The sequence below is a fragment of the Athene noctua genome, chromosome 19 (assembly GCF_965140245.1).
Source record: "Athene noctua chromosome 19, bAthNoc1.hap1.1, whole genome shotgun sequence".
Taxonomy (NCBI): domain Eukaryota; kingdom Metazoa; phylum Chordata; class Aves; order Strigiformes; family Strigidae; genus Athene; species Athene noctua.
In genome coordinates, this window is record NC_134055.1 from 6,783,582 (window position 1) to 6,799,055 (window position 15,474).

A 15,474-nucleotide genomic window follows, 5' to 3' on the forward strand; every position below is an offset into this window, starting at 1 on the left:
CTCCTGTTTTGTGTATTTCTTCGTAGGGGCAAGATTGAGCTGGGCTTCCTCAGCCCTTGTGAGGCTTGGGGAAATGTTCACTGATGTGTGAACCTGGCTTAGGAGCTGGTTATGCAGTGTCAAGTTGTAGGGGCCTAGTAGTTAGAGAGCAGCAGGTATGTCAGTGCATGTGGTGATGGAGGCTCGTGTGTGTCCACAGAGAGACACCCTGTGTAACACACACCACATCCCCAGCTACCACTGCCCTCCTCCTAGGACTGTGTTTCCCTGCCTGCCTGCTGACAGGAAAAAAAGTCTCCTCTCCTCCTGGCACTGGAACTTGCATAGCTTTAGGCAGGACTTGGTCTGCAGGTCAACCCACAGGTCATCCCTACCCATCACAAAACCACCTTTGGCTCTGGTTTATGCTGAAGCACAGCCTTGCATGGTCCCAGGTCCAGCTCTTTCCTCTGTGGGACAGGTATTCTGATTTGCCTCCGAGCTAACTGGGACAGAGTATTTAAAAAAAATAATCCCTCTCATTGTATTGCTGTTGCCATCTTCCCTTCTGTCCTTACAGAAGTAAAATCAGAACAAAGACCAAGAAAAATCTTACTCGAGCAATGAAGTATCAGGAACTTCCTGAGTCCCCTACTGCTTTCTGTCATGTTTCTTTGGTTTAGTACATTTGTGCCACCTTCCAGCTAAGTTAGCTGGGGCAGGACCATCAGTTATGTACACTTAATTCAGGTGGAGATGTGACAGCAACAGCCCACACCAACAGATGCAGAAGAAAGTATTATCTCCTCCTCCCCAGTTCATAGCTCTTTTTTTCCTCACATAACCTTTTTTCCTTTTTTCTCATTCCTGTCAGTACCTTGACATGTCTCAGCTGACCAGACTTCCACTGTTCAGCATCTTGGGGGCCAGTGCTGTGTAACGTGGAGGCCTGCTGACTGAAAAGAGAAGGTGGTTTTAGGAGATTATCACATCTCAGTCTCTCGGTTAAATAAATAGTTCATGGTCACCAGTACTCCCCATTTGACCATCGACCTTTCCGATATGTGTCGCCAAGCCTTTCACTGATCTGCAATTGAACTAAGCTGTTGCTTCTGTAATTGAATTAGGTGGAGCAGGACTGACAGGAGCTGATTGTGCATGGAGGTGTGTGTTCTCATCCGGGACACAGACACAGGCTACAAACACGTGTACTGTAACATTCAGATCGGTCTGATGGCATTTCCTTCCTCCCTTGCCCCTGTGATAGTTTTCTCTGTCCTGCTTTATTCCTCACGAAGTCTGAGGGATGTGTTTTGAACAGAAAATGTTATCATGCTTCACGGAGGAGTCCAGAGGTGGTTTTCTAACGCAGAGATCGCTATCGGTGCTCTCTGCCACTTGCAAAAACTTCTTGTCCTCCCGCTTCAACAGGTGACTCTGAAAAGAAATAAAAGTAAGTAATCAAATGAATGAATGAATGAAGAAACAAACGCCCGATGCCCAGCACAGCCCAGCCTCTGCCCGAGCGTCCCCGGCGGTGACCGGCCGCCCCCCGCCGCCGCCCCGCTCGGCCCCTCCCGCCGCGGCGGGACCGCCCCGCGGCCGGGCACTGCCCACAACCAAGATGGCGGCGGGCGCGTCTGGCGGCGGGGCGGGCCGCGGCGTGGCGGGGGGCTGCCGCCTGCTCCTGCTGCTGGCGGCGGGCGCGGCGGGCGGCATGCTCTACCCCCGGGACACCCCCTCCCGGGAGCGGAAGGACCTCGGCGGCCTCTGGAGCTTCCGCGCCGATTTCTCTCCGGGCAGGGACGCCGGCTTCGTGCAGCGCTGGTACCGGCAGCCGCTCCGGCAGGTACCGCGGGGCCGGGAGCGGGGCGCGGGCAGGGGCTGCCGCTTCCCCGGGGCGGGGCGGCGCGGCAGCGGGGCGCTCCCCCCCGGGAAGGGCCCTCCTGCAAGCCCGGCTGCCCTTCTGCCCCGGGAGCACCGCTCCCCCTTCCCCCCCGCCGCAGCCTTGCGGGGCGGCGGCTCTTCGCCCCTTCCCCGCCCCCCGCGAAGCGTCTCACCGCGGTGCGGAGGTTTTTCTTCAGAGGCTTCGAGTTACCGGCCAGGCTCCGACTATCCCGCTTCTGCGCTAAAGCCCGAACGGCTCTGCGTGAGCCGCAGGGACCTTTCGCTGCGGGGGAACCCCCGCGCTGCGGCAGCAAGGCTGCCTCTGCACGGCGGTTAGCATAAACCAAAACACGCCTGCAAAGGGCGCTCTTCAGTTATTTGTTCCGAAGTAGCTGAGCGCACATAAACAAGTTGTAGTGGAACCGAAATCCGTTAGGAAATTAACACCGTTACCTAAAAGAAAGAAGTGATGTATTCTATGCATAAAATGTCTGTGTCCGTCTTTTCTGGTTTAGCCCTTTGGCCGGTTTTTTTTTTTGGCCGAATTATGGAAGAAGAGCTGACAGGTGCTGCGCTGCTAGAAGTTTTGCAAAAAGAGACCAGAGCAGAGGAATCCTGGAATATCCCCCCCCGCAAGGGGAGACTTAGATGTGTACGTTCAACCTACTTTAGACATCAGAGAATCCCTCTGAAGGAGATGCACATTATGGCCATCCCAGTCAAGGTTTATCCTCTATCAGATACTAGAAACTCCACTTCACCGTCCAAGGATTTCCCTGCTAGGGTTTTCTGATGTCTAATAAGGATGCTGAGTTCCTCTGCAGTGCGGGTACAGTTCAGTGCTGAGTCAGCCACGCACGTGATGCTCACCCCTGGGTGCTCAGACCTTCCTCGTTCCGCTCTCTGTGGAAAGGCTTCCCTAGGAAAGGGGAAGCTGCTGCAGCACTTCGTTTGTTCAACATCACGAGCACAGGAGGTGCTAAAAATGAACAGCTCTGCTTTGCAATATCATCCGGTTACCTCAGTGTTAAATGTATTACAACGCTGCCAGCCTCTATTCCTTATATTAAAAATAAGCAAGTGAATTGACTCTATTGTAATCCGAAGGAGTCTCTGTTGCTTTCAGGGAGTGGGAAAGGTTGGACTCATCCCAGACAGTCTCCACGGACCTACCCTGGAGGATATGGCCCAAAATGTCCATGACTCTTGTCACCCTTCTTCTACAGCTCTGACACCACAACACCAAACAGCTAGAGCTGTGCAGGAAAAACTACAGTTTGTGGGAAGTCCCAGGCTGAAACACAATGACCTGGGCATTTAGTTTTTTCCCCCTCACTTTTCTGATTCTGCTATATCAGAGCCATTAATAAAATCAGGAGAGGAAAAAGATAAGAGCAGCTTCTTCCTGTAGGAACAGGCAGGTTCCTGGGCCTGGTCTTAAGCAGGACTTTGTATAGGACCTGTGACATACCACGCCAGTTTCTAAACAGGTTTTTCCAAGTATTTCTGCTTGGCAGAGGGATTGTAGGACTGTCAGTGGAAGGGGACACCTCCAGCAGTACAGGTTGGACAGCCAAGATGTAAAATTGCTTTTTTTATAATAAATGATCTGTTCCCTCCCTTTCTGTGCAATTCCTGCCAGACCGGTCCTGTGATTGACATGCCAGTGCCTGCCAGCTTCAACGATATCACTCAAGACCCCAGCTTGGAGAACTACATCGGCTGGGTTTGGTATGAGAAAGAGGTGCAGCTTCCTCTCCGCTGGCTTCAGGATGACCTCAACACCAGAGTGGTGCTCCGTTTTGGTAGTGCCCATTACTACTCCATTGTGGTATGTTGCACAGGAGATTGTCCGTGTGTTTCCAAAATCCTGCTGCGCTAAAATCTGTCCTGTGACTTCTTCAGCAAACACATCTCTGCCTAGATTTTTTATCCGGTTGCTATTTTCTTAACGCTTGGCTAGTTTCCTCGAGTCAAGAACTTGGCCAGGCTTCCCAAGCCTCTCTTTTCTGATCCTCCAGTATCAGGACTAGTAACTAAAACATTTCCTTGCTACAGGATCTGCCAAAAACAATGTCTCTCAGTGACACTTGCTTGTACGTGACCCAGACCTAGCTCCCAGTTATGGAAGGGCTGCTAGGTTGATCCCTCAAGGAGTAAGAGCCCAGGAGGTTCGGTGTTACTGGGAATCCTGACTGCCCTTTGCTGGGCTCCTTCCCTTCTCCCTGCTATGCTTGCTACAAAAACCCAGTAACTGCTGCTTGGGCTCACAGGTGTCTTTTCTTGCAGTGGGTCAATGGAGTGCAAGTCATGGAGCATGAGGGGGGTCACCTCCCTTTTGAAGCAGATATAAGCAGCGTCATCCAGGGCAGTCCAGGGATCCCCTGCCGCATCACTGTCGCGCTCAACAACACTCTGACACCCCATACTCTGCCTCCGGGGTCAATTCAGTACATGAATGACAAAACAAGGTGAGTTGCTAAAGCTCTGCGCTGCTGAGCTTATCCCAGGGATGAGAGAATGGGAATTTATTCAGCTACTGGTTCATAAGACCCTCCAAGCAACTTACAAATCATGGGATTGTATTTATGGTGAAACTCATCAGCTGAGCAGGGAGGAGTTCGAGTTTTGGTGCCATGAGGAATCTGCACTGAGTTATTGCGTCTGTTTTATACGCAGGACGCTGAGGTTAAGTAATTCACCAAGTTGTATCAATGGCAGATTTGAGAAGCTTGAATTCAGCTGGAAACTGCAAGTACCAGCTATCCTAAAGGATCAGACCTCTTCAGACACTAGATGTTTGTTGAGTGGTAGTCCCCTTCGGTGTAGCAGCAGTAGCACTACTGAAAGATAGATCCATCCTGTTATAAAGACTATTTTACCAGCTGGCATCTATTATTACATGACTATTTTACATTGCTAGCATCCATATGCTGCCTTTAGTCCTTGTGTAATGAAGCATAATGCAGCCATTTCTCCTGTCTTGCTCACTCAGGTATCCCAAGAACTATTTTGTACAGAACATCAGGTTTGATTTCTTTAATTATGCTGGAATCCATCGCCCGGTTGTGCTTTACACCACTCCTTCTGTCTACATAGATGATATTACTGTGACAACTACTTCATCAGAGAGTGTTGGTAGGTCCAGAACAATTACAGCAGCTACCTCAGGCCCCAAATGGAGATGACAAGGGCAGCAGAAAAAATATCCTGCAAAAGTCTGATTGAATTTGTTTCATAGTGGCTTTCTCTTCAACCTGAGCTGTTCTGTTGCACAGCTCAGCAGCTGCAAGAATATGGTAAAGAGTTCAGAAGCAATAAGAAAAAAAGTGCTTGCAGGAGACTGCTGTTGAAGTGAAAGGATGATCAGGTGTTTCTCGAAGTAGAATTTCTCAGTAAGGGCAACCTTCCTGCCACTTAAAGCAGGATTATCTCTAAGAAACAGAGTTTTGTGACACACAAATCTTTCTGGAAACTCCTGGACCTCAAGACAGACAGGTTGTTCTTCTTACATTCAATTCATGCCACTCCGTTGTTGTTCTACATCTCCCTCAAATTTTAATGCTGCTGTATGTGAAAACCCTTCAACATTTCTTGCATATATTTTTTCCTTTGCAGCAGTCTCTGATTGTCTTTTGTTTCCTTTGAACCAGCAATGGTGCAATACCAGGTGTCGGTTGTTGGCAGCACACACTATTCCTTGTCCCTGAGTTTACGTGACCAAGAGGGGAAGGTGGTTGCTACAGGCGATGGGCCAAGTGGAGAGCTAAAAGTTCTGAACCCAAATCTTTGGTGGCCTTATCTGATGCACGAGAACCCTGGATACCGCTATTCCTTAGAGGTAACAGTGACATTTCCTTTCTGTGTGCATTCCATCTGACGGTCTAATAGAGTTAAGGAACTGCCACATGGCCCATCCTCCCTACTCATCTTCTCTCACGGATCCTGCTCAGGCAACCAGAGTGGCATTGCTAATTATGCAGTAATCAAATCAAGCTTTGACAGCTTCCCGGGTGCTGAACTGAAAGGCTGTCAGCGAGAAGAAAGGCACGCCTGGAGCACGTGCATGCACTCCAGGATGCTTGCCTTTCACATTTAGGGTCAATCCATCCCCTGCAAAGGACTGTTTGAGACAGTACAGGGGAGGAGGTATTGTGAAAGCTGAGAGTAGAGTCTCTGAGGAGCAGGCTGCTAACCTCTTCCACATGCTTTGCTATGCGGTGAGCTTTCTTCCCACTCCCAAGACAAGAGTTCAGCTTCAGTAGCACGAGCCTGGAAGACTGTGAGTTAAGGATGCGTAGTGACGTTTAGGTGCAAAAATCAGGGCAGATGAGCTGCTGTGAGTTTCCAGGGGCTCAGGTTCATATCTCTTGTGAGCAGATGACATTTCAGTCATTGCCAGGTATCAAGGTGCAGGGTGGGAGAGGTGTACTGCTGTCTTGCCTAGGGGGATGAAACGGCATGAATGAGTAATGGGAAAAGACACCGAAGCTCTTGGGGTGAACAAGTCCCAGAAGGGTCATCCAGGGTTCATTTCCCATCCTTCAGCCTCCCCAGCTTGGATTTCTATTTTCTGTTAAGTCAGACCTTGCTCCTTTCCTGAGGACCACAAGAGGTGGCTGGAGGAGCAGGGCTAGGAAATGGATGGGAGGTCAAGGTAGCCCTTACAGACGAGGGCAAGGGAGGACCGGGCATCCTTGCAAAGCCCATCATGTCACTTGTGTCTCCCCCTTGAAAATCCAGGTGAAAATGCAGGCACAGGCAAACGGGGCATTGCTGGAGGATGTGTACACACTCCCGGTCGGCATCCGCACCGTCCATGTCACCAGCACCCAGTTCCTCATCAACGGCAGGCCCTTCTACTTCCATGGCGTCAACAAGCACGAAGATGCAGATGTAAGTGTGTGGTACCCACAGTGAGGGCCCTAGTGACACCTGGCTTCATGCTGCTGAGGCAGCACTCACTCTTGACTCCCCTCTCCACTCCAAGGGGCCGTTTCCTCACACCCTTCTCACAAGCTGGGAGCTGTTGCGGGGAGCTGGGGTGAACTTCTGACAGCATTAAAGGGACACTATGCCCAGCCTTGCTATAGTCGTAACATCCCTCTCAGGGCTCACGGGCAAGCCCGTGTTTGCTGGCAGAGGAGCTAAAATGACCCTCCGGCCATTGCTTCCATCAGAAATAGCAGCGCTCAGGTTCCCCACGCTGGAAAATGCTGGGAACAAAGTCTGTGGGGGGGAGGTCTGAGCGGTGGCAGAGCTGCAGGCTGAGCTGCTCTGTCCCTGCCCACGCTGCCTGCCAGGCCACTCGCCTCAGGAGCAGCGGGCACGGGCTCTCCTCACAGGCAGAGTCCTGCAGGTCCAGGATCCTCCTTCACCCTGTCCTCCCCAGCCCACTTCATGGGTAACACCAGAGGGAGGGAGAGGGAGGCACCTCTCCGAAATGCCGGGCAGCAGCAGCGCCAGCAGAAAGGCAGACACTGCTCGGAGAGGTGGAGCAGTCAGCTAGGAAGGGTACCCGAGGCTGGAAACGCTCTGGGAGTGAGCAGGGAAGCGGTGGTGCCCCGCTAAGGGGTGAGGAGAAGCCTCAGCCCGGCAGTGTGACAGGGTGCCATGTCTCTCTCCCCCCCAGATCCGTGGCAAAGGCTTCGACTGGCCCCTGGTCATGAAGGACTTCAACCTGCTGCGCTGGCTGGGGGCGAACTCTTTCCGCACCAGCCACTACCCCTACGCTGAGGAGATCATGGACCTGTGCGATGCTTACGGCATTGTGGTGATCGACGAGTGCCCAGGAGTGGGCATTAAAATGTCGTAAGCAATTGCTCAAAGGACCCTTCCCCTTCTTTTTATATTCATCCCTGCTACACAATCCCCCTCCCGTCCCACAGCGCCTGTTGTCTTGATAATGGAAGTACTTTGCTCTATTTGGAAATCAGCCTGTTGCGCCACGTGTGCCTGGTGAGGTTGGGCAACCGGAGGGCGTTTTGCCACATGGCCATCACGTCATTCAGTCTGGCTCAATTAATGAGCCCAAACCACAGCCCTGAACTGTGCAGCAGGCTTTGGGGTAGTAGGGCAGAAGCCATATTCAGTATCAAGGCTCAGCTGTGCTTATACACCCCAGAGACTTGAGTTTTCACAGGGAAAGACAAAGGGGATGGATTTTATACCCTCACCTCACCGGGTCTCACCTCCTTTTGTCTTTAAGCGAGAGCTTTGGGAACAAGTCCTTGCAGCATCATCTTGTTGTGATGGAGGAGCTGATCCGCAGGGATAAGAACAGGCCATCGGTTGTGATGTGGTCAGTAGCCAACGAGCCGGCATCGGAGCTGCCCCCAGCAGGTTACTACTTCAAGTAAGTGCATCTGCTTTTACAGAGAGCTGAGGCTTGAATCTTGACAAATGATGCATCTTCTTCCTTTGGGATAGCACAGAGAAGTAGCAAAGAGAGGGCAAGCATTTTTTTGAGAACCCTGAAACAGTACCCACAGATACAAACTAAAAGTGTAACTGCTGCATGTGTTGAACTGATGCTCAGAACCACACAACACTCTCAGTTTGTTGTTTCTGAACCAGTAAGGCTCTGCAAAATTACCATGAGTCCACTTGGTCTGAGCATCTCTTCTTGACGTAAGTAAGGGTCAAGCAAAAGCAGACCTGATGGGAACAGGATATTCCTTGTTACCAGTGGAAGATGAGTGCTAAATTATTTGAAAATTGCAGCAAAGCTGTAAAATAATAAGCCTTTAATTCTGAAGATGAAGTTCTTCAGTTAGTGCTAGTTAGTTGGTCTGCAGGGGATTGTGACAGCTCACTTCAAAGCCACTGCTTCGAGTCCCTACAGACTCCTTGGTTTTATTTTTAAAGAGATTTGAGCTTTGGCTAGCCAAGAGTCATTTCTGTAATGGGGTAGCAGCTGTAAGTGCATTAAGATGTAACTGTGAATTTTCATTCTTCAGAATGATCCATCACCCTCCTGCAATGTCGAGGTAGCAGCAGAGCTTGACCTTCCCCTTCTCTCTTATCACTTTCATTCGGAGTTTTCTCAAAAGCAGCCAACCTGTGACTGCTCTGCCTGCTGTGGTGCAGGGCTGGGACCTTGTGCTTTTGTAGGAACACAGCCCGAGAGTTATTCAGAAACCTCCCATTACCTTTCTTTCTTTTTTGTCTTCAAAGTCCCTGTCCCAACATCTAAGCTGCTGGCACCAGCAGACAAATTAACATGTCCATGTTTGGAATGCTTCCACTCTGGTCTTTATTCAGGTGGGACAGCAATCAGCTTTGTGGCAGACAGTCTCCTTGACAAGATATTTATACTCCTACAGAACTGGCTAGAATTGCAGGCGCTTTATAGCAGATGATCACTAAGCGTCCTGCAGTATTTAATTAAAAATACTCTGTCTGCTAAATCAAAAGCAGTTCCAACTGTTGAGGGGGGGTGGAAGGACAGAGAGATTGGGCAAATGGGGCTGTGCTTCTCCAGAGTGGTGTTGAACTCTTGCTTTACTGTTTGCAAACAGGACAGTGATAGCTCACACTAAAGCTCTCGATCCCTCCAGACCAGTAACCTTTGTGACAGATGTCAATTACGCTCTTGACCATGGTGTAAGTTTACTTTATTTTCTAGCTTTTTTTTAAATTCATACATCAAATTTCTTCTTGTCATTTGTTTTACAGTCCTTTTCCCCCCACCTCCTCAAGTTTACTGGAGGTATTTGACAGGGAGAGGCAGAAGAAAACTTACATTTTTGTTTCTAGTGTAAAGCACCTTATCCTGTAGTTTTAGTCCAGCTGAAAAAAAAGAATACCTCTAAGCGAGAACACTGCTTTGTCCTGCATGAAGTATGCAGGATCAGACCCCTGGATGCCATTAACGCTGTCATACTTCACTGTTCCACTGATTGTGTTTACTAATGCTCAGGATTTTCACTTGCAATTAAACCAAAGCTTAAACCTCTTTAAAAATGCTAACGTACCTTCTGGAAGTCTAAATGAAGAAAGCTTTGCTTTAATTCCTGCTTTAAACTGCTCTAGATCTTATTTGGCAGATGTCTGTTAACGCTGAATAATCTTGAAGCTCTTCCAGCTTCATAATTAAAGTCCTAGAGCTGCATAAATAGCCAACATGGACTTTTCTTGCATGTCTGTGCCTTAAACTGGCCACAGCATGAACCAAGGATCTTTAACATGCATGCATTTGTTTTTGGAGTAGTTCCTATGCAATTTCTAATTTTTCAAGGTGGCTTTACAAGATTTGTCACTACTGTACAACACTTCTAGCAGGTGAGTGTGTAGGTACATGATACTACCCCATCCCTCTTACAGGTTATTCTTTGTATTTCTTTCAAGCTGTCCTACCATTGGCAGGAATGGCCTTCTGTTCCTTGAATGAGAGGTCTGTTCCTTGCCACCCCAGGAAAATAAAACTGCTGGCCTTAGTTTAGAAGGAACCCAGCAAGGATCTGCTCTTGGCTATTGCTGTTTCATCAGGCACACACAGACTCTGACATCCCATCCCCACGAGCTTGAGGAGACACAGGAAAACAAAACCAAAGAACAGATCTCATACACTGATGTGATATTAGAACTTTTTTTCTTTTATTACAAAACATGTTAAGAGAACATTGAACAAGTTACATACAACATCACTTTATCTTTAGTGGGCTTTGTGCCCTTTTATCATACTGTCCATGTGGTAGAAATGGCATATAACTTGCAGAATGCTTAGTCTTTAGTATTGCACCATCGATGCACAAATTTAGTTGCTAGTCAAAATATTTGACCACTAACTTGGTAATCACATTCCAATACTCAAAAAAAGTACATCTAAAATGTACCAGCAAGCCAGAGACATCTTGGAAATTCAAAAACTTCTAATAAACCTGAGGATGAAATGGGTTGATTTTGTCTTGTTGCTGTGACTTCCTAAGTCCGTAAGAAAAATGCCAAATTAATATGCTATTAGCTTATTAAATTTATCCTGCCTTCTTTCTGGGAGAGGTGTCATGTTGGGAGGACCTGAGTGATGGGGGAAAAGACTTTATTCTATGTGTAATAAAACTGTATTCCATGAAACGAACCAAAAGGAGGATTTAGCTTTATGAGTGAGTCGTCTACTTCGAGCTCTGTGACAAAACACTCTCACCTTGTTTTCTGTAGGCTCCTTATGTGGATGTAATTTGTGTAAATAGCTACTTCTCCTGGTATCACGACCCAGGCCACCTGGAGGTTATTCCACTACAACTCACAACACAGTTTGAGAACTGGTATAAAACCTACCAAAAACCCATTATCCAGAGTGAATATGGAGCAGACTCGGTTCCTGGACTTCACAGTGTAAGTGTTATATATGCCCTAGATGGAAAAAAACCACTGCTCTTCTTACAGAGTCAGCAAAATTGAACTCAGAGAGATGGGTACCATTGAGCCTGACTTGTGAGTGTCAAAAAGACTCCAGAATTTTAATCCTGCTCCAAGGAAATCTACTGAAACCTTTGACTAAAAGCACTGAGCACTCTGAAATCTGTCCCTTGGCATTTCTAGAAAATGCTTAATTGGAAGAGAGGACACTGGAGACTAGACATTCATTTCATGATGCCACCCTGCACAGAAGGGGGTGGCACTCCTAGACCTATGGTGACAAAACACCATTACCAAGCCAAACCACAGACTCCCCCCCAGGTGTATCTGGCATTGTATTCATATTTTATGTGCATTTCCCCTTGTAATTTCAGTAGTTGCTAATTGTCACTATATAGCCATTCTTAATGCAGCAGCAATGAAAAGACCAAGCAACTATAAAGCTTGTCTTCAGGAAGTAAATAGGAAGTTAACATATGGAGCCTTTGCTGAGATTAACCTTCATTCAAGGCCACCTCTTTTTTCTGGCTGTAGGATCCACCTCTTATGTTCAGCGAGGAGTATCAGAAAGCTATGCTAAGAGAGTACCATTCTGTTTTTGACAAAAAGAGGAAAGAGTATGTGATTGGGGAGCTCATATGGAATTTTGCTGACTTTATGACTAATCAAGGTAAGCTTATATTCTAAACAACTCTCCATCCTTCTTGCATGGTTTATGACACACGAAGAATACTGTGCTGTAGGGTAGGACAGAAGGGCCCTCTGCTTACCAAGACAGAGCACAGCTGGTTTCTATGACAAAGTCTAGCATGACCAGAGCCAAGAGGGGATGTCCTCCTGCACTTAATGCATATTCTCTCTCCCACTTGAGCTCTTAGATGTCCCACCAGGAGATGACACAATGTGCCAGGGCAGAATGCAAGGGAAGCTTGTGAGCAGACCCAAATTACTTCCATTTCTTGGCCATCCTCAATTCAGTCAGCTGTTAGGGATGTGTCTCACTTGCTTCATATTTCATCTACAACTGCCCTTAGTAACAGAGCACCTTAAATAATGTATTACTAACTTGGTATAGAGGTTTAGCAATAGAGGACCAGATGCCACACTGGTAGACAACAGTCTATCATGACACTCCATCCACAATTAATAAATCAGTGCATTTGCAAAGTATGGGGCATTATTTAATTTACAGTGCAGACAGTCACACAGAAATTAAACTGTTACAACTCAGAAGGAGACCTAGTAAGGAACCAGTTATGCATATGCCACCTGTAGTGAGTTAGGGTGGTGAACAGTCAGCATTCATTTCAGGCAGAGAAACACCATTCAGAATAATCTGTAGAGCACCAGTATAAGCATTAGAAAGCTAAGTCATCACAGAGAAGCAGTCAGAAAAAGAATACCATTTTCAAATAGGAGGATGGAGAAAACGTAGACAAGTTCATATACACGTATGCAGTTCCATGTCTCTGCACGTTGCAATCATCTCTTCTAGTTTCCTATGAAAACTAAAACAGGCAAAAAGGCTACAGACACCACTAAAGGACAGTACAAATAGCTAGTAATCAACATTTTCACCATCAAATTTCAAGGTGGAACTAATGGCAGAAGGAGTATCTGCTCTAAATATAATACTGATCAAGTTAATGGGCACACCTGAAACAACTGTCATCAACTTACCAGTTGTAAATACAATGAATTGCAGTTATATTGCTCAGTTACATCAATTAATCTTGCCAAGCTGACACAAGTTACATCTGCCACGTTCCCCACTGTACCTGACTACGTGTAGAAGAAAGTGCATAGGTCTCTTCCTCCTAACCTGATTTAGTACATACATTGTAACAGTTCACAGTAGAGGATTTAAGAGCATTTTACATATACTTGCTTTATTTTATAACTTCTCTACAGGGACCACACGTGTTTTGGGGAACAAGAAAGGAATATTTACCCGCCAACGACAGCCCAAATCAGCTGCATTTGTTCTTAGAGAAAGGTACTGGAAGATTGCAAATGAATCAAGCTGTCTTCCTCCTATAATAAAATCACATGCCCTCTTTCTGAAATGAAATCAATAGGTGTAATGGCTGCGTACTATGCTGAACTTGTTCATTAAATTTGTTTAAAAAATATTTATGTCTGACTCAAGTCTTGCAAGTCTAATGCAATTTCTAGTCCACCTGAAGTAGTTACTATGATACAAAGCAGATCAGAAACACTAGTTTCCTGTGCTTAGCCCATGTCTGTAGGCTTCCTGTCTCCAGGTAGTAAAATGAATATTCAGAGTTTCAAGGAGCTGACGTTAGAGATCCTGACTGAGGTATCTTTTTATGGCAAAAAAAAAAAAAATATTACATGACACAAATCAATGCTGAAGACTTAAAAAATAAATCCAAGTTACTCTAAATAAACATCACGTCCCTCCAATGCAATTGAGGTTTTCCAGTTATACTCCCCTAACAGTTACACTACTGAGATCACAGCACATTGTCCACAGAATTACCAAACAGCACAATTTATATAGCTTCTCACACTCAGAAAGAATGTATGTGGCTGGCTGAGAAATTCTGAGAGCTCACAGCATTCAGGAGGTCTGTGAACCACTGCTTCTGTGAGGATACCCAGCATACTCCAGTACAGTATGGAATTCATACTACAGCAGCAAGGTGGAATACGTTAAGATAGGTAGGTACTACATCAATTTAACTTTGTTTAAAATTATTTATTTTACTCACAGTACCAGAACTGCCGCTATTACATGTGGTTTTACCTTCCAGCATGGAAGGGCTTCCTTCATATTAAATTGTCACTATGCACTACAGTAATAGTAGTCTAGATGCTTTGTTTTAAACTTTTTTGATATTGGCCTGAAGCATTCAGGGGTAGGGCAATGTGTAAATTAATGCGCACACAATACTTTAGACAGTAATGTAGTGTAGTAACATCCCTTTCAGGCTGCACACCAGTCTTAAAAGGACACTGAAGGCCAGGCTTTAGCCTGTAACACATTATGCCAATACTCACAGAAGAGTTCAGAACACTTTATTTGCAAACTTCTTATTGCAACATCCCAGGGTTGTCCCCAGAGCAGCGTCACCTGTGGCAGAACCACAAAACTGGAGGCTGCCTACTGAATTTTGGAAGTTGGCACAATTATGTAGCTTCATTATTCTGATTCACAGATACTATGTGAAACCGTTACGATTATTTTTTCTGCAACTGGCTCTTCTGCTAGTATCTTAAGTGACCAAAACATCTGCCAATAGAGAGAAAATATTTGCTCTTATGTCGTGTGGTGGCCAAATCTCTTTTTAGATGTGGTACATTACAAACCAACAACACCTTCCACACTGCCACATGTAGAATAAGGACATACATGTTGACTGCAGACTTCAAAACAGTTTTTGAGTTTTTAAGGAAAAAAAGAAACATACTCTCAACATTCCTTATACTGTGTTAGGTCTGCAGATTTTCTGTATAACTGAAACCCGAGAATATGAAAGTCTATCCACAGTGAAAAAGACACTTGCTCAAATGTACCGTGGTAGAAGAGTGAACACCATATTTAAGCCCACTACCAGTGTTTGAAAGTAATTTCAATTTCTCAATCTAGACATAATTTTTTTAAAAAACCCATTTTCTTCCCCATTTCAACAGACATGACATACCAACAGCTGCCACATCAAAATACAGATAAAGATTTGACACTGTTAACTCATTAAGAACTAGGGCTCAGATCCCTGTGATAACACACAGGGCTTGTGGTTGCAGAAGAGAAAGCCATTACTTTCAGTCCAACAAAACAGACGCAAAGTTTAATATCCACACGTATGGTAAGCACACATTTCAGTGTCTTAGCTCCTGCTTGTTCTTAACAGCTCAGTGCAATTGGAAACCCAAGCCACCTATCCAACCCCTCCACAAAAGCTCCCTCCCTCCCTCCCCCCAATCCAGGAAAACATACAGCAGTTTCCAGACACTTTGTCATCTTGTTGGAGTGGAGTTAAAGCAGACCTACAGAACCAAGAGAAGCAGGAAGGGATAAAAATAACATACTTAACAGGGGTTTTTTTGCATGTTGCTTAAAGAACTGTAAACAGTTAAAGCCTCAAGTCAACGCTGCTCAACCTTTACACACCAATGTGCACACAACATTCATCAAGACACAATGAAGTTGCAGAAACTCTATAAACTGGTATCTCTGAGGACCCAAGTGCTTTAACCCTTCTACTGCTAACAATGTCTTTG

At 46.3% G+C, this 15,474-nt stretch overlaps 1 protein-coding gene across 1 annotated transcript; it reads left to right on the plus strand.

Moving 5' to 3' along the window:
* Window positions 1–1,603: 1,603 nt before the first annotated feature.
* On the plus strand, window positions 1,604–15,139 carry GUSB (glucuronidase beta). The gene is made up of 12 exons (XM_074922914.1): window positions 1,604–1,828; window positions 3,509–3,697; window positions 4,156–4,337; window positions 4,862–5,004; window positions 5,520–5,707; window positions 6,610–6,762; window positions 7,499–7,677; window positions 8,075–8,221; window positions 9,387–9,471; window positions 11,026–11,202; window positions 11,761–11,896; window positions 13,138–15,139. Exons 1-12 carry the CDS (start codon window positions 1,604–1,606, stop codon window positions 13,293–13,295), a joined length of 1,962 nt encoding a protein of 653 aa, XP_074779015.1. The 3' UTR covers window positions 13,296–15,139.
* Window positions 15,140–15,474: the final 335 nt, after the last annotated feature.